Source organism: Prionailurus viverrinus, chromosome A1, assembly GCF_022837055.1.
Source record: "Prionailurus viverrinus isolate Anna chromosome A1, UM_Priviv_1.0, whole genome shotgun sequence".
Classification (NCBI taxonomy): domain Eukaryota; kingdom Metazoa; phylum Chordata; class Mammalia; order Carnivora; family Felidae; genus Prionailurus; species Prionailurus viverrinus.
The window spans coordinates 215,502,414-215,529,644 of NC_062561.1; the positions used below are offsets into that span (position 1 = coordinate 215,502,414).

At 39.3% G+C, this 27,231-nt stretch overlaps 1 protein-coding gene across 6 annotated transcripts in view; it reads left to right on the forward strand.

The window, feature by feature from the left end:
- The window catches only part of DROSHA (drosha ribonuclease III), a 126,252-nt gene that overhangs the window by 25,474 nt on the left and 73,547 nt on the right, over positions 1-27,231 (forward strand). For all 6 annotated transcript variants that reach the window (XM_047853699.1, XM_047853728.1, XM_047853741.1 and 3 more), the window contains 5 exons: positions 4,788-4,874; positions 7,103-7,189; positions 14,688-14,759; positions 16,314-16,395; positions 17,550-17,624. In XM_047853699.1, the coding sequence (XP_047709655.1) occupies positions 4,788-4,874; positions 7,103-7,189; positions 14,688-14,759; positions 16,314-16,395; positions 17,550-17,624 (403 nt within the window). The remainder of the gene's footprint in view (positions 1-4,787; positions 4,875-7,102; positions 7,190-14,687; positions 14,760-16,313; positions 16,396-17,549; positions 17,625-27,231) is intronic.

Genomic DNA, 27,231 nt, shown 5'->3' on the forward strand with positions numbered 1-27,231 from the left:
GATGGGGCCTATGTCGTCAAGTGCATACTAAGTGGCAGGTTGGTCTCCTCAAGGAATGGTGCCATTTGAGGGGCCCATCATTGGTCATTGTAGATGGCCTGTTGGATGTTGGGCGTTGGCAGTCAGCTTAGCCAGCTTAGCCTTGATAAGTCAGGTCCATGCTGTTGGGCTCATGTGCTACTGTGGCCACTTCATTCATGTGCCCATACTGTCAACTCTGGGTAGCTGACAACTGAGGCTGGCTGACTCCATCTGACCGAGTCATATGTCAGTCAGGTGGTTTAGTACCTCTTCTGTGGTGTGTGCTGTCTGATGTACACTTGGCATCACTCACTCCCACTTGTTCACTCACAGGTCTACCCAAGACCTTTCTTTTTTTGATTAAAACAATTTTTTAAGTAATCTCTATACCCAGCGTGGGGCTCAACCTCAAAACCCCGAGATCAAGAGTCACATGCTGCACCGATTTAGCCAGCCAGGCACCTCTACCCCAAGACCTTCTTATCCCTCATCTTCCAATCTTTTTCCTTCTAGGCCTCTGACCAGCTGGCATGGCCACTTGCTTCTGCCATGAGTCCATCTATATTCTAACCTCAGGCTACTTTTCCCCCACAAAGTGGATGACCAGGTACATTGCCTGAAACTCTGCTCACTGGGAAGACTTCCCCTCATCGCTGTCTTTCATATTCCTCCCTGAACGAGGCTGCGGCACAGTCCGTCTTTGGCTTGCTCCCCCATCCCTGACAGACTCATCTGCAAACCAAGCTTGGGCTTTTCCCTCTGCTTTCATCCTTCTGTCCTCAGCCATCGGCTGAGGGAGGGGCGCTCGTGCAGCAGTGGTGGGCCACCTGCTTGCGCAGCTTGTTTGTGCCTGCTGCTCCTGTGTGTGTCTGATTCTGGACATACGGCCTCTGTCTTGGGATGGAATGTTGCTGGTCCCTTCCAAACTTCTGCCTGGGTGAGACTGACAGAACCCAGCTTCTGATGGGCACTTCAGCCACATGTCTGTTTCTGTCCCTTGGCCATGCCTTCCATATCCACCAGGGCCCACTAGCACACTGGGGGTTGTTTTTCAAAGGCATATAATTCTTTACTACAGATGGCATGGCTTTGCCCCAGAACACCACATAACAGCATTATTATTCTCCCAGTATGGCCACAGACTCCCCTCAGCATCCTTTCCTGCCAACAATGTAGGATTTGCTGAGTATTGTGGCCCCTGCATCAGGGCTGCTCTCACTACAGCTTGGAACTGCCGAAGCCTTTGTCGCTGGAGCCACGCTCAAAGCTGGCTGCTTTTTGTGCCACTCTGTGAATAGGCTGGAACAATATCCCTGGGTGGGGGTATACTGCCCCCTGAGCCCAGAGAGGCCCGCCTGGTGTTGTGCTTTCTTCTTCATTGTAGGAGGTGGACAATGCAATCATTTGTCTTTTACTTTGGACTGATATCTTGGTATTGAGATCATTGGCTCTTAAAAATGGTGTGGCTGTGGTAGACCCTAGAGTCTTGGTGGGGTTTATCTCTCCCCCTCCAGAGCACGCGTGCTTTGCCAGGGCTTTTAGATGATAAACATGATGTCATAGATGTAGTGGAACATTACAATGTTCTGCAGTATGTCCAGAAGGTCGAGAGTTCCTTGGACTGTTGTGACAGTGAGTGGGAGAGTTAATACAGCCTGGCAGCAAAACTGTAAATGTTGTCTTTTCTGTGTGAATGAACATAGAATGCGAACCGTTTCTTATCTTCATTCCGATTGGGATGGAAAAGAATACATTCAGCAAATCAGTTCCTATACACTTTGTACCTGGGCTCATATTAATCAGCTCTATGCCATAACACCTGGCGCAGCTGGTACAGTCCGAGGTACTACGTGGTTGAGCTTGTGGTGGTCTGTAGTCATCCTCCAGGATCCATTTGTTAAACAAAGCTATGATGAAGATCGTCACTCCTGAGTCTTTGGATCCTTAAGGATGGCACTAATCTACACCATCCCCCCGAGTGATACTGTTTTTGATACCTGTGTTGGGAATGGCGGTAACTTCGGTGGTTTCTGCTTGACCTTTCCCATCATGATGGCTCTTACTCCTCTTCTAGAGCAAGGACCCAGTGTGGAGTGGTGCCATCTGCCAGTTTTGTCAAAGACAATGAAACATTCAGGGACAAGGGGAAACACTCACTGGGCAGATCTGTGTAGTCAGTGGACCTACTGTAAGCCAGACCTTGACCAAGATTCCATTTGTTACCTTAGCTTTATATCACCCACTCTAATGTGTACTAGGGTGATCTATCTAGTCTCCTCCAAGTATCAGTGTTGATTCAGATGAACACTCTGGATTCCCCTTTCCCCAACGTACAGTTATTTGGGTAAATGACTGTATACCCTTTGGTGGAAGGACAGGGTTGTCCTGTCCTGTCCAGGTCTAGTAGGGCCCCCTTCCTCCTGTAGGCCTGGAACTGGGTAAGGGATCATGACTTTCTATTGGGGCAGCCTACCTTCAGCCTCTTTGTTATCCTTTCTTGATTCTTCTGGTGGTACAAACTAAGTATTATTTTTGCTAGCTACCCATTCATTTTACCTAAGGACACCATGTTCTGTTAACTACTTCCATGACTCTCTGTGAGCCAGACCCCTTTGGTTGCTACTTTGATTTTGCTGGTTATAATGAGACCTGGTTTCTAATAATTAGTCCCATCATCTTGCCTCCCTTGTTTCAGAGTCTTGTCATCCACATTGCTATCAGCAAGCTCTGCTCTGTGACCACCTCTCTTACAGTCAGCCCTGGCCTGCAGAGAAGGCCACCACTGATCTTCCTAGTGAGGCTGGTGCCCCTTCACCAACACATTCCTTTTGGCCTTTGGCATGTGCTCTGGGCCTTCCCACAGAATATGAGAATCTGGTGTATTTTTCAGTTACAGATAATATATCTATTCCAATGTGCCCACTTCCTTGAGTCTTTGAACTACTTCCTTCTCTGTTACAGCAATTTTGGCATTTTAACTTCACTCATCGTGGGCCATTGCTTTTTCATGCTTTTAGGAGACATCCTAGTAGGCAGTTCCTGACATCTGGTGTCCTTGAATCCTGAATGTTCCCAAGTCAATTAACTCTTTCCTAACTACTGTTTTGTTCTGGCCCTGTTGGTTAACCACTCTCATCTGGTCCCATGCAGACTCTTGCTGCTGGCACATGCTGACTAGTTCTTGCAGTTCCTTTGGGATATAACCTCTCCTCTCAGCACCTCCCCAGCTGGGTTATGCTGTGACCTAATTATAGGTCTGTTGGCCGGGAGGGGAGACTGATGGGTGCTGGGACAGGGGGAGATAGTGTTGCCTTACAGGGACATTGCCTTCAGACACAGGTGAGTGCTTGCTCTTAGTAGACAGGGATGGTCCACGTCTGAAGAGGCAAAAGGTTTCAGGGAGTCTGAGGAGTTAAACCTGTATGTCCTCATCTCAGGTTTCCAGGTCTCTTCCCTTGGTCAGTACCTTGGTTGGCCGTCAATTTTCTTTAGGGTCCATCCAATTCTGACCCTGTACTTGGTCCTGGTGCTCTTGGACTGATCCCTGCAGGTAACAAGAGCTTCTTTGTGTGCCTCGAACAGTCCGTCTGGCTTCCACTTGCCTTTCCTCCCCATCTCCTGTTACATTTCTGTGGACCACTGGTTCTCCAAACATCAGCTTTACCTGGGAACCTCTTAGAAATGCAGGTTTGTAGCCTTCTTCATCTGCTGAATCAGAAACCCTGGGGTGGGGAGCAAGCAATCTGAGATTTAGCAAGCTGTCCAGGTGATCTCAAAGCACACTAAAGTTTGAGGGGCTTAGTGCAGCATCAGTGGTGCTTAGCAGTAGCTGTCTATCCCATTATACTTATAGCACGCATTTTCTCATAGTCTTAAGTACCTGGTACACTGCATCTGCTTCCGCTCGTATACCCTCCCAATTCACCATCTTTGAAAGTTTCAGTTGGCCTGCCATCTGGTGCCAGGGACTCCCAACTACCACCTCGATGGGGTCCTCATTGCCAGTGGGTGCTAAGTGATTCAGATCCAAAATCCCTTCTTGTCTCTGGTTTTCTTGGTTCATACCTGGAGCTACACACACTGGATTCTGCAGAAGCAGATGCTAAGATGAAGTTTGGGTGCCCAGTGTTTCTTAGGGATCTTTGTCTGGGAGGGGAAGAGTGTGTAAGCAAGACTGGACAGAGGGATTATTTGGACTATGAGTCAGTCCTAACAGCCCCTGTCAACCTCATGGTGATCCAAGGAAGGAGAACAAAAAAAAAGCATCAGTTTATGTTTTCCTTTTCCCATCTTGACCTCCATGCATACCCTATTCTGCCACCTCTCATGTGTTCTTCATTTCAGGAACCTTCTAATTTTACTCAGCATATTTGATCCTTTTACTGTTTTTTTTCCCCCTATCAAAACCTGCTATTACTTTCGAGATTATTTTTCCTTTTTTTTTTTTTTTTTTTTTTAGTATATTGGGAGTTTAGCCAAAAGTCAATTATTGTATTATTTTACAAATAAGAGGAAGATAGAGAAATTTAGATCTAGAAAGTTCTTTATGTTGTCTGAACTCCTGTTATTGCACATGAGGAAATAGGTTAAATACTGGTGACCAGGCAGTCCTTTTTCATCTTGTTAATACTGTTCTTCCTACCAACCTGTGAAGGAACACATTTAAAACCTCTCTTGTCAGACGTGAATCTAGAAAATACAGTCTATTTTTGAATAAAAATAATTTGCTACTTTACTTTTAAACTCACTTTTGGTTCCCCCCTCAGGCCATCAAGCCCTGTCGCCCTATGACCAACAATGCTGGCAGGCTTTTCCACTATCGAATTACAGTCTCCCCTCCTACAAACTTTTTGGTAAGTTCCTAACAAAATCAGATTTCATTCGTTTTAAAATGTAAATAGGTTGAATGTGTGCAAGTAAGTTAAAATGTGAATAGATTCAGTACTGATTCATTTTTTAAATTTTCTTTAAAAAATATTTTATTTTTGATAAAATTGGCCTTTATCATAATGACTTTTATTTTGCTTCCTCTCACTGTACTACTTTCTGTACCTTTTTTTCAGTTATGTCGTCAGTACCACATAGTAGCCACATACATTATAGCCATGACTTTTGGAGCTATTCATTGGAGTTATGGGAGTTGGAAGAATGCACAGAACACTTTTGCATCTCTTAAAAATCCGTGAATAGCTAATATAAGTTAGCAATCAAGAAGGTCTATTGTATTTATGATAATAGTAGTAATATCTAATATTTATCAACTGTGGTACCAGGAACCACTCTAAGTATTTGACATGTGTTAACTTTTTTCTCACAACAAACCAATGAAGTAGAATTATTACCCCACTATACAGATGGAGCAGTAGTCCACGTTTTACTCTGAGGTTAAGTAACTTGCTCAAGATTATTCAGATAGTAAGGGTTGAGTGAGGATTTAAGACAGTTTGACTGCAGTGTGCATGACTGTTGGCTGTTGCACTTTGCTGTGTTGTCTTTCACAGTGCATAATTTATTAATTCTGGTTACTTGTATCCAGAGATTTCAATTTCAAAATTAGATTGTTAGTGATTATATATTTTAACATTATCGAGAGATAATTCATATACCATAAATTCACCCATTTAAAGTGTATACTTCATGTTGTAATTCTTTTCACAGAATTGTGAAACCATCACCAGAATCTAATTTCAGAACATTTTCATCATCCTGAAAAGAAACCCTGTACTTAATGTAGTCAGTTCTTTTGTATCCCTCAGCCTTCAACAACTATTAAGAGACTTTCTGCCTGTCATTAGCCTGTTCTAGATATTTCATGTGAATGGGATCATAGAAAATGTGATTTAGCTTCTTTCACTCAGCATGTTTTTAAGATTCACCCATGTTGTAACATAAAACTCCATTCTTTTTTATGGCCAAATAATATTCCCTTATATGGATATACTACATTTACCTGTTTACGAGTTGACGAACATTTGGCTAGTCTCCACTTTGGGGCTCTTACGAATAATGCTGCTGTAAATTTGTAGACGTTTCTCTGTGGGTGTATGTTTCTTTTCTCTTGGGTATAAACCTAGGACTAGAGTTGCTGGATCACGTGGTAAGTATGTTTAAGGAACTACCAAGCTGTTTTCCAAAGTGGCTATACCTTATTATCTTGTCAGAAGTTCTTTCTATTATATTTAATTTAGACCAGCTTTATTTAGAGATATCCGAATAGAAAGTTAACAGTAATATTATGTTACTAATGTACAAAACAACTAATGTACACGTGGATATTCTTTAGTGTGTTCTTTCCGTTCTTCACGTATATATAATGTTTAAAAGAATAATGTTCAATACCTGTGTTAAAAACTGTCTTTTAAGTTACCAGTCTTGATAATTAGTTCCATAGTTAGCATCTAGGATTAAAAATGGTGGGTTATAAGAATAGCATAAGGAAGAGAATCTCCTACACTTAGATTAACAATTGTATGTTTTAATCACAGATTGAATTTTCAGATAATTAATGTTTTTGACATTATGTGGGAATTGATTTGTAACTGTGTGTGGTGGGTAGCTTCTCTTTGGAGGGCCTGGGAATGGCGTTGTGAGGGGTTGTGCCTGTGGCATCCTGACGTCTTTTGGAGACTTTCAGGTGGTCGCTAGTCTTGACTATCGTGATCCTGAGTTTTTTTTCCAGTTTGAGCTTTGAGTTGACTGTGCTATTATCTTGTTCTTGTTAGGACTTTTGTTAGGTCAGAAATATAGTTCAGTAAGAATAGATCTGTAGTAAGAATAGATCTGGTAGTATTGTGGGATTAAATACAACAAGTTCCTAGAAAATGAAGCCATATAGCCTTTTTCTCCTTTATGATACCCATAATAAACATTTTGATAGTCTCAGTATGTAAATATTATTGAAGCTAGAGAATTCCACCAACCAAGAGAATTCCACCTAAAATTAAACTTTTGTATAAAGTTGTCCCTGGAGTTTAGAAAAATGTCAGTGGAGTCCATTGTTGATAGCTTTGTATTCTTATGGATTTCTGCACATGCAAATTATATTATTTAATTCATGCTTTGTGTTTCTGTTTGCTTTCAGACTGACAGACCAACGGTTATAGAATATGATGATCATGAGTATATCTTTGAAGGATTTTCTATGTTTGCACATGCCCCCCTGACCAACGTAAGTATGTGCTAATTGACTGGCTTTCTCCTTTCCTGTACCCTCTTCTTTCTTTTCATTCTTTCCCTCTAAAAGTCAAAATAAATTTTTTTCTTCTGGCTTCTAAGTAACATTTACTTTGTGTTCCTCTGCATGAGCTGCAGGAAGTCTGCAGCGGTTTGTGTCAGGTGGGGGTGTGACATCTGTGCTAATGAGTCACAGGTTTGGTCCACATTAAATGGTGTAAGTAAACATGTGTCAGAATAACATTTTGAGAGTGTGAAAGATTGAAAAAGAAGGATAAACTGTGGATTAATGTGTTGGAGCTATTTTGAGTTGGGTGTCCTTCAGAAGAAGTTGGAAAGTGTTAAGGAGCAGCTATTTAGTCTTGGAGCTGTAGAAAAAGAAATAGCGCTGTGTACAGGACATCTGGACCCTGAATTAATTTCGTACAAGTTTCTGCTTTCAAATCCCAGGACTATGTCTTCTTTAAGAGATTTGGTCTGACATACAGATCTGTGATATTTTTATATAGGTATTAAAGCTGCTTTGTTGGTAATTGGTTCAAATGGGAAGTTCTGTATCTATGAGTCAAAATCTTTCTCTTTCAAAGCTAACAGTCTTGGTAATTGTCTTCTTCCGTATTCTAGTTGGACATAGAGTACAATTTGCTGGCAGCTCGAAAAGGCAGTACAGCAGTATACTTTACCCAGTTTAGATGCTGTTGTAGAACTTACTAAATTATAGCCGTGATGTGCCTGCATTAAAATACAATGTTCTTTAAATCCTTTCTGAATTGGTTATAAGAAATTACATTTGCAGTTTAAAAAGTTATTTAAGTGCTGTTTACTCAAAATGTGAAATTCTGTTCCGTTGGAGAGTAAAGAATAAAATTTGCCTAACTTTGTTCCTTTCTGTCATTCTTTTTTCTTTATAAGTAGACATGATTCTATAATAGTAATACTAATTTATTTATTTAAAAAAATTTTTTTTTAATGTTTATTTATTTTTGAGACAGAGAGAGACACAGCATGAATGGAGGAGGGGCAGAGAGAGGGAGACAAAGAATCGGAAGTAGGCTCCAGGCTCTGAGCCATCACCCCAGAGCTTGACGCGGGGCTCGAACTCGCGGACCGCGAGATCGTGACCTGAGCTGAAGTCGGACGCTTAACCGACTGAGCCACCCAGGCGCCCCATATTTATTTAATGTTTGTTTATTTTTTGAGAGAGGGAGAGAGAGTGCGAGCACGAGCGGGGGAGGGGCAGAGAGAGACACACACGCACACGCACACACACACGCACGCATGCACAGAATCTGAAGCAGGCTCCAGGCTTTGAGCTGTCAGCACAGGGCCTGACGCAGGACTTGAGCACATGAACCGCGAGATCATGACCTGAGCCAAAGTCAGATGCTTAACTGAATGAGCCACCCAGGTACCCCAGTAGTGATACTAATTTAAAGCAGATTCTTTTCTTTTCTCCTTTTCTTTTCTTTTCTTTTCTTTTCTTTTCTTTTCTTTTCTTTTCTTTTCTTTTCTCTTTTCTCTTCTTTTCTTTTTGATTTTTTTAATATTTATTTATATTAGAGAGAGAGAGAGAGCAGGGGAGGGGCAGAGAGAGAGACGGAGACAGAATCTGAAGCAGGCTGCAGGCTCTCAACTGTTAGTACAGAGCCCGACAGCTTGCGAGCTGTGGGGCTGGAATTCCCAAGCTGTGACATCATGACCTGAGCCGAAGTCGGATGCTCAACTGACTGAGCTACCCAGGTGCCCCAAAGCAGATTGTTTTCTTAATGGAATTTTTCTTACTCTACTATATATTTTATCCTAGAGAATTTTCAAGCTCCAGGCTCTCAGCTGTCAGTACAGAGCCTGACAGTACAAGCCCATGGGGCTTGAACTCCCGAGCTATGAGATCATGACCGGAGCTGAAGTCGGACACTCAGCCGGCTGAGTCACCCAGGTGCCCCAAATCAGATTGTTTTTTTAATGGAATTTTTCTTCACCATATATTTTATCCTAGAGAATTTTCTTTAGAAGATAGTTACATTCTAAATATAAAAGTAAAATCATTTGATAATATATATAACATCTACCTTCAGTGTGGACCATAATATAGAAACGAATGTAATGTTGGATCATTCTTTTTCTGAGATGTAATTGACATATACCATTATATTAATTCCAGGTGCATAGTGTAATGATTCAACATCTGTACATATTGTGAGATGATCACCACAGGAAGTTTAGTAACATCCATCACAACACAGTTACAAAATTTTACATTGAACCATTCTTTAATAGTCTTTATGAAAAGCCACTAAAAGGATTTTGAATTTTGATGGTTTCTTTACTTTTTTTTTTTTTTAATGTCTCAGGCACTCCAACCTTTTGTTACACCAAACCTCATAGTCTCAGAGTAGGAAAGGCCATTGGAAGTCCTATAGCCCAGCTCCCCCAACATAATACATTTCTTTTTTCCCCTCAGTGGGCTTGTAAATATAAATAATTTAGTTACTATAAAAATATTTAAAGTTATCTATCTTATCTCTTATTTCCTTAGAAGTAGTATAGATCTTGGGATGCCTGGGTGGCTCAGTCAGCTAAACGTCTGACTCTTTATTTCGGCTCGGGTCATGATCCCAGGGTCATGGGGAACAAGCCACGTGTCGGGCTCCGCACTGAACATGGAGCCTGCTTAAGATTATTTCTCTCTGGGGTGCCTGGGTGGCTCATTCAGTTAAGCATCTGACTCTTGATTTCAGCTCAAGTCATGACCTCATGGTTTTGTGAGTTTGAGCCCTGCATAGGGCTCTGCACTGACCACTTGGAGCCTGCTTGGGATTCTCCCTCTCTGCCTCTCTCCCTTGTTTGCTCTCTCTCTCTGTCTTTCTTAAAATAAATAAACTTAAAAAAAACAAGTAATCTCATCTTAATTTTCAGGCTCACCTTAATCAAAGGAGGAAAGCATTGTGGCTCCAGAGAAACCAGGGGTTTAAACATTAGTGAATTCCACTTACTAGCTGTATGGTTTGACATTTCAATCTTTATAATCCTTGATTTTCTTATCTGTAAGATAGAAGTATTAGTTGTAGCAATCTTACCAGCTTCTGGGAAAAATAAATGAGAGGACACATGAAAAGTGTTTGTCATGTTTTTTGGCACATGATACATGTTGGCATTTCTTATTTCGGGTAGTATGTCAGACCTTGGTTTGTGTCTTTCTTCTAATTCTTTTTTTTTTTTTTTTTAAGCCAATTCTTAATATTTATGTGACCTTGGATGAGTGATTCTTTGCACTTTTTAAAAAGCCTGTATGGGGCGCCTGGGTGGCGCAGTCGGTTAAGTGTCCGACTTCAGCCAGGTCACGATCTCGCAGTCCGGGAGTTCGAGCCCTGCGTCAGGCTCTGGGCTGATGGCTCAGAGCCTGGAGCCTGTTTCTGATTCTGTGTCTCCCTTTCTCTCTGCCCCTCCCCCGTTCCTGCTCTGTCTCTCTCTGTCCCAAAAATAAATAAACGTTGAAAAAAAAAAAAATTAAAAAAAAAAGCCTGTCAGCACAGGGTTTGGCACTGAGAGGCTGCTAATGCTTCATTAATTGCAGTTGTTACTGTTGTTACGCAATAAAAGATAGGTCTGAAAAAATTCCTGGCTTCAGCATATATTTTATATAAATACTCAAGTTCTCCAAATTTGAGAACTGAACTCTGTAATGAGAAGATAAGCCTCATCATTTATGTTAGAGATGTTGATAAAATAAATCGAGTTTTAAGCTGAATGTTGTACAGTTCATAGGGATTAGATCCATCAAAAGCCTCTTGAATTTGAAATAGCCTCCCAGAAAAAGAATTATTAAATCGCTTTACTGATCTGATTCATTTTCTTGCTAGAGAGAGCATATCAGCAAGAAGGGCATGCAAATGACGGTAACATTAGAATCTCAGCAAATCTAGTTCTGACAAGTTTTCTTAAGATCTTCTTGAATTGAAGTGGATTGAAAGCCTTGTTGGCTAAGTATAGAGCATTTGGGAGAATTTTATCCTTTTATGTAGTACATTTTCTATTACTTGCAATACCTGATATTATTAAAGATTTTGACAACATAACTAAAGTTATAAAGATATATGTATTAGATGCATCATGTCTTGTCCTGTCCTCAAAAACACAAGAAAACCCCTGCTTTTAGTCGGCTTTCCATTTCTAGTAGTCTTACTGCCCTGGATTTAGCTGTCCAGCACCTGGAAGTAGTAGAGTTAGAATGTGTAAGTTTAGGGAGTGTTTTCTGTTTCTTTTTGGTAGTATGAAATAAGAGTTGGTGTCAGTCAGTATTCAAACGTGTTTTAAGAAATGGTAGGCATTTATATTATTTGATTGGCCATTGGCTTTGAAATAAATTGAGCTTGCCATATGTAGAAAAATGACAAATTCTCTGAGTCTTAGAGAGAGATGAAGGTTTGAATAGAAAAGGAGACTTTGCCTTTCCAGATTTGTATATCTCACAAGAGCTCTAGTGGTGTGGGTGAGAGCCCAAAAGAAAATAAAGTATAGGGACACCTGGGTGGCTCAGTTGTTTAAGTGTTGTTTGACTTTTGATTTCGGCTCAGGTCATGATCTCCTGGTTCATGAGATTGAGTGCTGTGTCTGGCTCTGCTTTGAGCATGGAGCCTGTTTGGGATTCTCTCTCTCTGCTGCTACCAACCCCCCCCCTCCCCCCGCCTCCCCTGCCCTTTTCCCCAGCTCACACATTTGCTCTCGCTCTCTCTGTCTCTCTCTCTCTTTCGGAAAAAAAAAAAAAAAAAAAAAGAAGAAATGAAAGAAAGAAAATAAAGTATGTAGAAGAGAAGAGCTCAAAGAAGGAATCCCAGGAAGTGATTTTAGTTGATATGGGAAAGGACCAGTGGAGTTGCTTTTGCGCATGGTAGGAGCAATCAAGTTGACACTTTTGCTCTTTCTCTGGACTGTCTCTTGGGCCATTCCCAAGGGCTCTGGTCCTTTTCTCTTCTGGATGTTCTCTCCTGAGGAATGTAGTCTCGCCCACGGTTTTTCCTCCCATGCATCTTCTGATCAAATTGATACTTTTGGCTTTGACGTGTGCTCCACACTCACATTTCAGATTGCCTTTTGGACATATCCACCTTGATATCCCCTCAAGTACCTCACCTTCAACCTATGCAAAACTGAACTTGTCCTCTTCCTCACATACTGAATTTGAGGTATTCAGAGGACACCCTAAGAATTTCTTTGTATTAATGCCATTGTGATTTATCTGTTCATTAGGCCAGAAATCTAGAGATTATTCTCTCTTTCCTTTTTCACTTCCACATCAGAACAGTCATTGTATATTTCACTAACATCTCCCTTGTTTAAGATTTGCTCTTTTATTTCCAGTCTTCTCTTCATTTGGCTCCTGGACTGGTTTTTTCATCAGACTCCAGTCTGGGCTTCCAGTGTCTGGCGTTGCTCTACTATAAACCATTGCCACACTGTTTACATAGCAGCCCATCCAAAATGTAAACTCTCTCACTTAAAGTACTTGGGTAACCTCTCGTTGCCATAAGGATAAGCCTTGAATCGGTAACATGGTTTATACAGTCTGTAGCACACAGTTTATACTTTTCCTGTCTAGAATCTCCTTGCTTTTCTCTCTCCATGTATTTCACGCCTGAACCGCTTAAAGACTTAGTCTTCCCCAGCTCCCTTTTCTCTTTCTTGCTAAAAACCAAACACCTGTTCTTTCCCAACTTAATTTTTCTGGATGACCTAGAAAATTTCTCCCTGTCTTTGCAGACTCAACTCAGATGTTACCTCCTCTTTGGTTCTTTTGTACTTGATACTTTTTTGTTTGCTTATTTGTTTTCAGGTGCACTTACACATTACATTGTATACATTCTATTTGTACTTGTTTACATGCCTGTTTGCCTCTTTAGATTCTTGCCTTTTAAAAAAGGCTGTGGCTTATTTTAGAGTAACTCCAAACCTGGCATAGTTGTTAGCAAAGAATAGATATTTAAAAATATGAATAGGGGCACCTGGGTGGCTTATTTGGTTAAGTGTCTGACTTCGCTCCAGTCATGATCTCACAGTTCGTAAGTTTGAGCCCTGCGTTGAGCTCTGTGCTGACAGCTCAGAGCCTGGAGTCTGTTTCCGATTCTGTCTCCCTATTTCTGCCCCTTCTCCAACTCGCACTCGCGTGCGCTCTCTCTCTCTCTCTCTCTCTCAAAAATAAATAAATATTTAAAAAATATGAGTAATACACACATTTGTAACTCAAATATTTTTATATGCTATAGGAATAAAGAGCTTAAAAATAATAGTGGCCTTAGTATATCACGTTAGTTGGATTTCTTATTAGAGTTAACTATAAATTTCACTCAAATTAGCCACTATCCTTAAAAAAAAATGAAAAAGCACCAAAGAACTAAACTTCTTTTCTGAGAAACACATTTCCAGCAGATGGCATTATAAGACTATTTTTGTTTTTCTTATCATTCTTTTTGGTGGTAGAATTAAAGTTTGTTTCTAGTTGCTATGGTTTCTAAAAAGATTGCATCTATATAAAATCATCTATGGACAGATTGAATGGCCAGAAAAGCCTACTTAACACATCTCTAGGCTTCTGAGTCTATTATTTTCCCCAGCTAGTCAGCTAACACACTACAGTGACCTCACACTTTCCCTCTCATTCCTTCCTTCATTGAAAAATATACTTATGGAAAACCTATTATATGTAGGCCCTTGGCTAGTGTGTCTGATGACCAAACAAAATAGATGTGGTTTTATTTCACCTGAGCCTTCCTTCATTTTCACACAGACCCTGAGTATTAGAACACCTAATGAAAGGTGTATTCTCTGGTGCCTTAGAGCTGTGGTCTAGAGCAAAATTTTCTTATTTACCAGCTCCCATTTGCCTTAGACAAGGTAGCTGATGACCCTGCCTTAGTTTCCTCCACTGTACAGTGGGGATAATAGTTGTGCCTATCTTATAGGTGTATGTGAAGTAGTACAACAGTGCCTGGCTCAATAACTGTTAGCTATTATTATTTTTATTACTGTGTATGCTTTTGCTCCAGAGCCACATGGGCAAAGTGAGTTATGTGCACTTTGGTGACAGGAATCTATAACCAATGGGTTGTCATCCAGCTGTCCCTGATGTACCTGAAGAGCTAAAGCTTCTGAAGGATTTTAAAAACCTGAGTAAAAGAAATATTTAATTGTGGTTTTATTAATACTTTAGAGGCAATATATTTGGTTTAAATGGGTTCTTATCATATTTATGCTGCTGCTAATATAATAACATGATAGTTAATTAAGCACCAACATTATGCAGGCTTCATATAGAGACCAGGCTATCTGGGTTCTTGCCATTAAAGTCCAGCAGTTGTGGTCAAAGCTCTGTGTATGGTACTGTTAGCAGCTTAGGTTAAGGTGAAACTTTCTCATTTGGTTCATGGCCTTCTGGGTCAGATAGCAAGTGCATGTGTACTGTGAAGGAAGAACTGAATCTATCATTTTTCTTATTGCAGATTCCACTGTGTAAAGTAATTAGATTCAACATAGACTACACAATTCATTTCATTGAGGAGATGATGCCTGAGGTAAGAGAAAAGGTTATTTAATAGCTTCATATAGTTTGCTCTTTTGTTTATTTCACACTCATTTGTTTAAAGCATTGAACTTGGTCAGCTCTGGCTATCTGCCATAGGAATGCCCTTAAAGTGTGGAGTTCACTGTTGAAAGGGCAGTGAGATGTAGCTCTAGGAGCAAGGTTAAAATTTGGGTCCTTTTTCAACTTCTACTGACCTATTTTGGAACTTCTTTCTCCTCATGTTGCATTTACTGATGGTAACTTTACATCTGTTTCCAGTTTGTTTTGGAAAAGGGGACAGATTTTGGTTATTGGTTGTTATCGGAGAGGAAACAGTGAAACCGAATCTGATAGCTGTTGGAATAATCTTATTCATTATCTCCAGTGACAAGATCAGTGCTTGATTCATTTTTCTTCCCATATATTTACATATTTTTCCTAATTGTTTTTCATTGCGGATGCTCAGCAGCTGATTTATCTAAATATATGCAAGAGGTTTAAAATTCCAAAGCAAGATTAATGCGAATCTCAGAATGATTCATTGCCTGATCTTGAATTTAGTGGTGTCAACAAATCACACTAAGAAATAGCAACTAGACAGCAAACAAGCTTGTGCACTTAACATTTGTTGAGTCGGGGTCGATTTCCTGAGCCCCCAGCTCTTCTTGCGAACCTTGTTTAACAGTGCGGCTTTGTCACGGGCAGTGGAGCACTGAGGGGGATTGACGAGCACGACACACATGCTTAGCTTGTACCTGCTTCATTCTGAGCGAGTCCTGGGAATTCTACCTGTCTTTCAAAAAAAGTAAAGACAAGGGGCCACCCCTTCATTCTCCAGCTTAAAAGGGCTTTTTTGCTTCCTTTTGATTTTTAAGGTCATAAGCCTTCATTTGCTGTTGTAAAGGTTGATGACTTCTGGCGTGATCTCACACAGGGTGATTTGTGAACCCTGAGCAAGACAAGTGGGAAGAATTAGGAGACAAGTCTCACTTGTAAATATATCGTCTGTTAAGCTTGTTGATGGGAGAAATTTTGGTACTAGGTTTTGTAGTTTTTCTTAGCCCTTTATTTGCCTTCATTAAGAGTTTGAACTTTTTTGGGCACAAAAGACCTCTTTTTATGGTAACTCTGTAATAGTGATTCTGGGTGTTTGAAGGGTAAGGGTGAGCAGGGGTAGGGTTGGGGGACAAACCTATTAGAGCCTGTCAGTATGTGTGTGTGTGTAGTTTGAATTAACAAAAAGTCCCTAGGAGATTCTAATTCTGAGATTTATAAGTGGATTAGGAAAATACAAGGTTTTAATTTTTAAATTTCACATCATTTTATTTGTATGTTTGGAAGGGCTGAGTTCATATTTTTGTAGGAATTCTAATGGCATTATTGCCTACTTTATATAGCCAGCCAATTAGCTCTTGTAGGACAGTGGCCATATTTTTTAGGAAATTACATGATTTTAGTATAGTTTTAATACACATTTTTTAAGACACTTGACTAGGACAAGTTGAATCTTTCGTTGATATATATTTGCTGTAGTATAGTAATTTGATTTTGGTTTATTTTTCAGAATTTTTGTGTGAAAGGACTTGAGCTCTTTTCGTTATTCCTGTTCAGAGATATTTTGGAATTGTATGACTGGAATCTTAAAGGTAAATAATAGGATATAAAGAAAAGTATAGTGCTTATAAAAGAATATTGTAATATGTGTAAAAACTTATGAAAGTGGGGAAACAGTTGAAATTTCCCTTATTTTTGAAATACCCAGGGAAAAGTATATTATTCATAAGAACAGTTGTTATCATTTGATGTGAATAAGTTCTTATTTTAATACAGTTTGACAATGTTCATTAGCTAAAATTACCATTATCCATTATCTGATGATACCTCAGAAGATGATACCAGTTACTATGAGTAACTACCTTGATTTATGTACACTAGGGAAAATCTCATTAGTTAATATTTTAAATTTATTGACCTTTACTGTAATAAACTTCTTCTAAGATGACAGTTTACTAAAACAGAATTTTAGTTAGCCTTCAAAACACACACATACACTTTGAGCTGTGTCAGTTTAAAATTAGTTCTTTTTAAATTTTTTTTTTTTTAACATTTATTTTTGGGAGACAGAGTGTGAATGGGGGAGGGACAGAGAGAGGGGGAAACACAGAATCTGAAGCAGGCTCCAGGCTCTGAGCTGTCAGCACAGAGTTGGATGTGGGGCTCGAACTCACGAACTGTGAGCTCATGATTGCTTAACTGACTGAGCCACCCAGGCACCCCCAAAATTTAGTTCTTAGATAATTGTTCATTCCTTTGGAAGTATCTGTATTCCATCAGTCATTGACTTACCTAATTTTAAAACAGTGTATTGATGGATGGCTTTTCAAACCAAGTTTTTAATGGCATTTCTCTCTTTCCCCCCAGTTGTATTGATTAAAGTAGAACAGAATTAAAATACAAGCATATTATATCTTGCAGTAGTTCAGTTATAACAAGTCTTTATATTTTTGGATTTCTAAAAATAGTTTTCCTGTACATGTCATATACTAGGTATATCCTTGGGGCCTTTATTCTCCTCTGACTTTGGGGACTCCCCTCACTGCAGTCTTCATTGGGTGTTTGTGGCAGTTACCACATGATTGATTGAGCCGTTGGGGAGAAGAAGGGGTGGTGTTTTTTATGTCCCTACTTCTCTGGTGGTGTTTTGTTGTGGTTGTCATAAATCTTAGGAATTAAGTCGCAGAGTTTGTTTTCTAAGGCTGTTTTATTTATTTTTTCTTTCCTTTTCACTTGTTTGCTTTAGGCCCTTTGTTTGAAGACAGTCCTCCCTGCTGCCCAAGATTTCATTTCATGCCACGGTTTGTGAGGTTTCTTCCAGGTAAATCTTTTGGCTTGTCAGTGACCCAGTGTGATAGTGCATCTGAAAATAAGCCTGCCGTTCTCCTTTCAATCTTTATGGACAACTTCGCATCTCAGATACTGTTAATTATCTACTTCTTAGGTCAGGAATGAAATGTAAAATTACACATTCTGATTTGTACCCCTGTATAATATATGATAGCCCCAAATTAGATGAGCAGTGGACAAGCAATTTATAAATTTTGAAGATCTAGATAAAGTATCATGCAAGTATTAAAATTAATATGGGAAAACTGTGACTCTAAAAAATGCACATAGTTGGAAAACAATTGGTATAAAATTTTATATGCACTATGATTATAACTAAGGCAAAAATTACTGCAATAATAGGTATATTAATATACTGTATTATAGGTGGTTTTTTTCCTATTTTTTTGACACATGCTTTTATGCATTTTATAGTGAAAAAATAAGTTATTTTCTCACTAAATGTATTACTTTTTAATTTTCATTTATTTATTTTTTTATTTTAGACAAAATACGAGTGGGGAGAGGGGCAGAGGAGGGGTGGCAGGGTGGGGGAGAGAATCCCAGGCAGGCTCCATGCCCAGTGTGGAGCCTAATGTGGGGCTTGATCCCAAGATCCTGGGATCATGACCTGAGCCAAGGTCAAGAGTCAGACACTCAACCAACAGAGCCACCCAGGAGACCCTTTAATTTTTTTAAAGCAGTATTTTAAGTTTTACATTTTTTTTTTCAAGAGTCTAGCTATGCGATATGGTATTCTATTTAGCATTTTTAAAAATGGCAAGGTTTTCAATGAAATCTTTGGATGCGTTTTTGTTTGCAAAATCTTTACCTAAATGAATTCATCCCTAGAATCTCCTTCTGGCGTCACACTTTCTGGTGACATCTTTCTATTCCTCCAGCCTCTTATGCCCTAGTCTGTTTGCTTCTACCTGAATCTGTCTTCCCTTTTCTCCCTGTGTGGAGCCACCTTTCTTTGCCTTCTCTCTTCAGTCTTGTGCTCTGACGTCTATCTCTCAGCTCTACTGACCTCAGCCCCTTGTGCTAGGCACCAACCTCCATTGAAATATCAGTTTGGGGGCGCCTGGATGGCTCAGTCGGTTAAGCGGCCGACTTCAGCTCAGGTCACGATCTCGCGGTCCGTGAGTTCAAGCCCCGTGTCAGGCTCTGGGCTGATGGCTCAGAGCCTACAGCCTGCTTCCAATTCTGTGTCTCCCTCTCTCTCTGCCCCTCCCCCGTTCATGCTCTGTCTCTCTCTGTCTCAAAAATAAATAAAACGTTAAAAAAAAAAATTAAAAAAAAAAAAAGAAATATCAGTTTGGCCATTTGCCTTTTCTTGTTCTGTATATGGGTCACTAAGTGATACTGGAGAAAAACAGTTAGCTGCTGCAATAGATCTGTGGTCTACAATTTCATCTGGGGAGCTTTTCAGAATGTAAACTTTCTGCCCACATCTGCATATCAGCAATTTCAGGAGGTCAGCCCTGTGTTCATGCTCTCCTTCTCATGCCTCTTGTCCTCCTGGGTGCTGGAGACCTTGCCTCCCCATGCCTCAGAACCCTCGTATGAGCCTGTCAGACCTTGGTCCATTCACAGCCTGGCTTTGCGTGGGCGCCCTACCCCCTCTAACTCTGTCCCCACCCCCTTGCAGCTGCTGATGCCAAAGCTGTCCTCCCCAAAACCATCAGTTTCAGTCTCTTCCCTGATGTGGTACCTGGGCTCTTGACCCTCTCTTCTGTGTGCTGAGCTCTTTTCGCTTTCCTCCTAGCTCTCTGATTTGTCTTTTATGGCTTTTGTTTCTTGTCTACTCATTCTAGTTTAGATTTTCCTCAAGATTTTGTCCTTGATACTCTTCCCTTAGTTGAGACACTCAGTCACAATGGCTTATTTTTATTTTAGAGTAGCGTTACTTATATTTTTGGTATTATTGTTAATGCTTATTTTATTGGAAAGTTTCATTTGGAAAATGCATTCAAAAGCTTTTCTCCTTTGTACAGCTGGTTTTATTTTATTGAGAAGTCCTTTTTTTCTTTTCATGTGAATGTATCTCTGATTTTATAATGGAACTTTAGCAACGAACTTATTAGAAAATGGTGTTAGAGTGAGCTTGTTGAAAGCCTTTCCTTTCTCTATCTGTCTGCCTCTAGGCACTTTATAACCAAACAAATTCTAAGAGAAAGTGGACAGTTTTAAAATCATCTTAAAGAAAAATCTTATGTCAGATACTTACTTTGTGGGATTTGAACTCTTACAAAATGTTTCCTATAACTATGTAGGGATAACATTTAGTTTGTCATAAAGAAAAAGGTCTATTGATTTATTTTTAAGCAGGATTTACTTTTCGTTGGACTTCCTTTTGGAAATATATATATTAAAAAGCCCTGAAATATACAGAAAAATATTTAACATATAAAATGCATTTTGGTATTGGGTGGCAAATTATGATTGATTTGTTTTCCACAATACGATTTCATTAAAATCTTTTAGAAAATGGTGAATAAAAAACATTTTAATATATATTTTTATTGTTGTTTGTGCAGAGGCTGTTTCTACATAGTTGTCATCATACTAATGTATGATTTGCATCCCAGTTTTCACTAATTCATTGAGTAGATGGATACTTTTAAAGAATGGGGTATATAGTACCAAATTTCTTCTCTAAAGAATAGCATCAGTTTATGCTGCCATGAAAAATGCATTATTAGTCATCTTCACATTTTGGACCCTCCCTCCTTTTTTCTTCACTTCTTCCTTCCTTCCTGTAACTTCATGAGGCTAAGGAGTAAACAGTGTCTGTCTTGTATCAGTGCTAACATACTACTTGGCACATAGCAGGGACTCAATAAATATTTGTTTACTGACTTTAATTGATCACAGTAGTGCCTTAGTTAATTATTCTTGTATTTTGTTACTAATAAGAGTGAATGTACTTTCAAATGTTCTCTGGTATTGTCTCTCATTTTTAAAAATAAAATTTTTAATGTTTATTTTTGAGAGAGAGAGTGACAGAGTGTGAGCAGGGGAGGAGCAGAGGCGGGGGAGGGGGGGCGGGGGACACAGAATCTGAAGCAGGCTCCAGGCTCTGAGCTGTTACCACAGAGCCTGACACAGGGCTCAAACCTATAAACTGTGAGATCATGACCTGAGCCAAAGTCGGATGCTTAACTAACTGAGCCACCCAGGTGCCCCGTGTATTGTCTCTCATTTTTAAAAAGTAAACCGTTGAACTGTAACACAAACACTGAAAAATGCCCATATCATAAATATAAGACTTCAGTGAATTTGCACAGTGAATATGACTGTGTACTCAGCACCCAAATCGAGATTATCAACATCCAAGATCCCCTTTGCAGTCACATCCCTGCTCCTCAAGGGTAGCCTCTGTTCTGACTTAAAATCACCATGTTAGCTTTGCTTGTTTTTTAATGATAAAAGCTATAATTGTGTGTTCCTTTTTATTTTTGTCTTATTTTGCATTAAGAGTTTTTGAGACACCTGGTATACTTAACTGTAGTTGGTTCATTCTCATTACTGCATAGTATTATATGGTATGACTAAGATGTATTCAACCTATCTGTGATTAATGGGCACTTGGGTTTTGTCAGTTTTTGGCTCTTTCAGATATCATACATATGTTCATCGTTATACTTGTACATGCCTTTTGGTGAGTGTGTATTTGTGCTTTCTCATTGTGGATATATACCTAGGAGTGGAGTAGAAATTTTGGTTGTGTTTATATTAAGCTTTGTAGATAATTTCTAACAGTTTCCCAAAATGGTTGTTTCATTTTCCATCCCCACCCGTAGTATTATATGACCTTTCAAGTTATTCTGCATTCTCACCAACACCTGGCATTTTTCTTTCTTTTTCAAGTTGGCCATTTTGTTGAGTGTTCAGAGGTATCACATTATTGTTTTAATTTTCATTTCCCTAATTACTTATGAAATGGAGCATCATTTCATATATTAACTATTTGGATATTGTCTTTTGAAGTGTCTGTTTAAGTCTTTAGCTTATTTTTCTACTCAGTGATGTCTGCCTTTTTCTCATTTATTTGTAGGTATATAATATATGGATTATAGATGAGACTTCTGTGAGATGTATAGATTGCTAGTACCTCCTCTGTTGATTGCTTTTTCATTATCTTAATGGTGATTTTTGATGAACATAAATTCTTAATTTTAACATAGTCTATACCCAATTTTCCTTTTATGCTTAGAGCTTTTTGTATCTTGTTTATGAAATCTTTGCCTATCTTAAGGTCATCAAGATACTCTCCTGTATTTTCTAGAAATTAGATCTTTAATATGTCTCAAAATTTGTTTCTCTAATTGGTATAAGAATCAAGATTCCTTTTTTTAAATATGGACATCCAGTTGACCCTGCACCATTTATTGGAAAGATCATTCTTTTTTCACAGAATTGAAGTGTTACCTTTACCCTTTATAGGCTCAACTGTGTGTGTGTGTGTGTATGTGTGTGTGTGTGTGTGTACACAAATAATACAAAAGTGTGTAAAGCAAAAAAGTAAACATCCCCTTCTAGAAGGGTGAAAATGAGTAGGTGCTATAAATGGTTTGGTTTGTATTCGTTTTAATCCATATAGGGAAAATTATGCTTTTCTTCTTCAAGTGGGATAACACTAAATATGTTATACAGCTTGCCTTTTTTTACTTGACTATTTTAGACATCCGCTATAAAAATACATTGCCTTATTCTTTAACACCTTCATAGCATTCTGTAGTATGAATGGACATTAATTTTTTGGACAGTTCCTCTAGTGACGAATATTTTAGAGATCTGTTCTTTTCTCCAGTACATATAAATACTTCGACAATAGTCTTGTACATCTTCTATGAGCTAGAGTTCTAGAAGTGAAATTATTTGTTAAGACAGTATGCACATTTTAAATCTAGAAAGATGTTGCCCACATGTTTTCTAGAAAGGACATAATAGGTAGTTCTAACCAACATTTTTAACAGTATCCTTTTTCTATGTATCTGTCCACATTGGATATTATGTCTTTTATAGTTTGTCTATCTGACAGGCAAAATGTAATCTCATGGTGATTATCTGCATCTTACTTGAACTCTTATGAGAAAGAGCAGCTTTCATATATTTCAGGTATTTAATGATCCTCTCATTCTCATTTACTTTTCATTTATATCAATTTATTATATCTAATTGACAGTGTATCAGTCATCATAATTTTTCTTTAGTTCCCTAGTTTACACAGTTTTGAAGACAGCGGTTTCATTTGCTCCATACAGATTTATCCAAAATTAAGCTATAGTTTAAGCCAAGGATTATTTAATGCAGGCCAGTTTACCAGGAGTCAAATCACAGAGCAACTAGTTTATTGAGATTTTAAGGATTTTCTCAAGTTTTTGTTTCTTTCCAATCCCTACCTCTACCTTTGGTAGCCAGACTATTGATAAGAGCTCTTCTTGAATTAAAGGTTTTATTCTTGCTCTACCTGGGGCCATGGCAGGGTATAACTCAAGACAGGAAGCTCTACTTCTGGGAAACCTGGTCATTGCTTACATCATCACTGTAGTAAACCCTCGGAATTCCTGAATCCGTTTTGCAAATCTGTTTATTACCTTGCAAATTGATTTCTGGAAATTGCCCCATTCTGGAGAAGCAGTTTTCAAGGTATGGCTGAGAGAGAGCCAGAGGGGGAGACTATCTCAAAATTCCCAGGGGGCCAAGTGTAATGGGATAAAAACATCAGTTGATATAGCATCTTAATATAACTTTCTATTTGGAGAGTGATTTTTTGAGGGGGGAGTTTAGAAAATACCTGTTAATACACATTTTCAAAAGTTGAGATTATGTGAAGACATGTTAGCAGGAATATACAGGAAACATAATAATGCAGTTATACAGTTATTCTCCATGTAGGAAAGAGGAAGGTATTTTTATAGTTCTTAAAATAACTATTACACCATTGAAAAATACTTGTTTAACCAGCCATATTCTTAACACAGATTCCCTAACAAATTGTCCCCCCCCCCCCATATAAATAATCAAGCAATATAAGCTGAGAGAATTGGGTCTCTGAGAAACAGTTTATAAAGTCTGTCAGTTCGTTAATGACTGTCCAGATTCATTCCCCGAAACACAAACTCCAGTTCTTTCCGAATAATGAGCCGTTGTCACAGCTCCAGTCCCAGTGCTGGCAGAATTCCTGCTAACCTTAGCTTACCCGCTCTCATTTCTCATTTATATCATGTCCTATTTATCTCAGCCAATGAGATAAAAATTACTTCCTAGCCCTCAGTGACATAGTTCCATAAATCCCCAACATAAACATGTAGCAAAACAGACCAACCAAAAGAGCCAATTCATTAACATTAGTAAATTCATGGCAGTCTGTGAGCAAGTGGCCATGTTATTTATCTGCTTCAGAAAATCATTCCACAAGTATTTATGGAGTGACTTTTTTACCGGGCTGGGTGTGAGGGACGCAGCCCTTGCCCCGCAGGCTCTGGCGGGACTCTGGTCTCATCTTCCTTTCCTTACATTCCACAAGGATTGCGCCCCAGTACTCGACCTGGAGCAGTGCCTTGATCCTCTCCTGGGTAAACCTTTCATCTCCGGTTATCTGTCCTGAGTTTCTGCTTTGTCACAGTGGTAAATGCCTATCTTTTTAGGTGTTAGTTGCCATTTAAAATATTTAGCAGGTTTCAGCATGGATTTACAATTTCTCCTTCAGCATCACCGACTTTGCACCGATGTGTATGTTTTTACATGGCTCTAGTTTTGATGCTGCTATAAAGCTCTCTTTTCTCATTAGCAGCTTTGTATGTGAACTAGGTAAAAGCATTCTTAGGAGCATTTGGTGGCCTTTTTTCTTTATCTTGCTGGTATTCTTCTCCTAAATTGGGCTTTGCCCTTGGTTTGTAGGCTCAGGTATTCCCCTCTTCCAATACTTTTTGGTTTTTTAGACTTTTTGCTTTAAATTCATAGCACTTAGTCTATTTCATTTCTGTTTTGTTTTGTTTGTTTATTTATTTATTTATTTTTAAATTTACATCCAAGTTAGCATATAGTGCAACAGTGATTTCAGGGGTAGATGCCTTGATGCCCCTTACCCATTTAGCCCATCCCCCCTCCCACAACCCCTCCAGTAACCCTCTGTTCTCCATATTTAAGAGTCTCTTATGTTTTGTCCCTCTCCCTGTTTTTATATTATTTTTGCTTCTCTTCCCTTGTGTTATCTGTTCTGTGTCTTAAAGTCCTTATATGAGTGAGGTCATATGATATTTGTCTTTCTCTGACTAATTTTGCTTAGGATAATACCCTCTAGTTCCATCCTCGTAGCTGCAAATTCTGTTTCACTTCTCCTTGTGGGGCTAGGAAGTCAGCCCTCCGTAACTGCTAGTAGGGAGGTTCTAGTGCTCTTTTGTATACCTGGCGTTGCATGTATTTGCTCCTTCCACCGTACACCAGTCTCCCCAAATAAAATCTGAGTGTTTTTTTCTAATCCTTATAACAGAACAACACTCTCCACCTTCCTATGGCATCCTGGGCTTCTGTTGGATCCTTGTAGGCTCAGAGTTCTCTTTAGGGGTACTACCAAATGTAGAGATTATGAGCAAAATATTATTTTATTCTTTTCTTGGTTCCTAGTGAATCTAGTCAGTGTGGTAGTTCTTCTCGGGGCTCTCTAGGGTTCCTTTCTCTCTGCTGTTCTGTATGTATACACATGTAGCATACATCAGCGTATTCTGGTTTTAACGTTCTCTTGTCCATCTGTTTGCCTCAGACCCCCTGGAAGTAGAGACCACTGGGGGCTCAGACAGAGAGGCATTGTGGCTTTGCCGGGCTCCTTAGCAAAGAGGGGAACATCATGGATTGAGGAAGACATCTGCAGGGAGATTGAAATGTTTTTTTGGGACAGACTCTGAGAAATATGCCCTTAACAGTGGAAGTTTGTTAATCAAAGGTGACTCTTGGATTTAAAGCAGATGTTTTGTCATGAGGCATAAAAAGATTTCGCAGCTGTGAGCAGTATTCTGAATCAGTAGGTGGAGCATGTCCTCATGTGGGTTGATTGTATTTTAGTCACTTCTTGGACTTTCTCTTTTTTCTTTCTTTCTTTTTTCTTTTTTGGAGACTCTGTATCTTTGATTAAGGGAACTCTGTTTTCAGAATGCTATCTATGAAGATTCCTCTAGGAACTGTTGTGATTAATCATTATTAGCTTACATATGTCTTGAGGACCTGGAGCTTGTGTTTTTGTTTGTTTTTTTCCATGGCTGTGACAGGGCACCACTCATAGTGCCTGGCACATAATGGTAAAAACCCTGCTCCCTTGTGAGAATAGAATGCAGAGCTCTTACTGTGCTCTGTAAAAGCTGTGCAAGATCTGACTTCCCTGCCACCTCTTTCGTACTCTGTTCCTTACTTCACTCCATCCACGGTGGCCTCTTTGCAGTTCCTAGAACACATCGGTCCCGCTTTCCATAGGACTTCTGCTGTTTTTTTCTATCTGAGACACTCTTCTCCCAGATTGCTGCATGGTGGGTTCCTCTGCTTCTTTCTAGTCTTTGCTCACATGACACCTGTTTGAAGACTCCTTTCCTGACCACCATTTTAAATACAGCCGTAGTGCCTTGCCCATTTTGATTCTGCTTCACGGAAGAATGTTCATCTTGACCTGCTCTGTCATGTAGTTGTTTTTTATGGTCTCTTTCCCTTCTCTGGAATATAAGGGGTTTTAGCTGTTTAGGTCACTATTGTGTCTCCAGGGTCTAGAAGAGTGCCTGCTGCATATTAGGTGCTCAGTAAATACTTATTGCATATAAGCAAGTATTTAGTGAATGAATGCATGCCTACATATATAGTAGCTCTAGAGCAGCAATGCTGTCCAGTTCTATAACAGCATCTGAGATTTAAAAAAAAATACAGATCAAAAAGGAATTTTGATCTTTACTTTCTTCTTTCTCAGATGTGTAATCCTGTCCAGGCTCTTATCTCACAGCAGCTTAATATAAAGATCTTTTATCCTCTTTCTAGTAACCCAAATTCCTTGGGTACCACTAATCCCTCTAGCACAAATAGGACACTCTCATCTGTGCCCACCCATCTCCATCATCTTGGTCCCCTTGTTTCTCCATGAAGTGTTTGGCCCTATGTTGCAGTTCCTAGCATATCTCCTGACCTGGGGAGGGTGGTCATTGTTCTCCATACCTTCAGACCTTGTCCTTCCTTGGGTCGAGATTAGGCAAAGAAAAGGGGTACAAGGTGGTTGGATACATTGGTCAAGAAGTTAAGCCCAAAGAGACGGCAGAAGCATGTGAACACAAAATTAATGGCCACATTATATTAATGTCTTTGGTTCATCAAGTACCAGATTAATTGGCTCTTTCCAAGGTACTTTAATTATGTCCTTTGTTGTTTTTGTGCTCTGTACTTGGTAATATATGCTTCTGTAAGCCTCAGAGTACTCGGTATTTTTTCAGTGTACTAACTCCATAATGATCTTCATGATATTAGTACAGGCTTTTTAGTGCTATTCATCACGCAGGTGCAGCACATTAGCACCAAAAAATTAGACCATAATGCAACAATAGCTTATTGGAAACATCCAT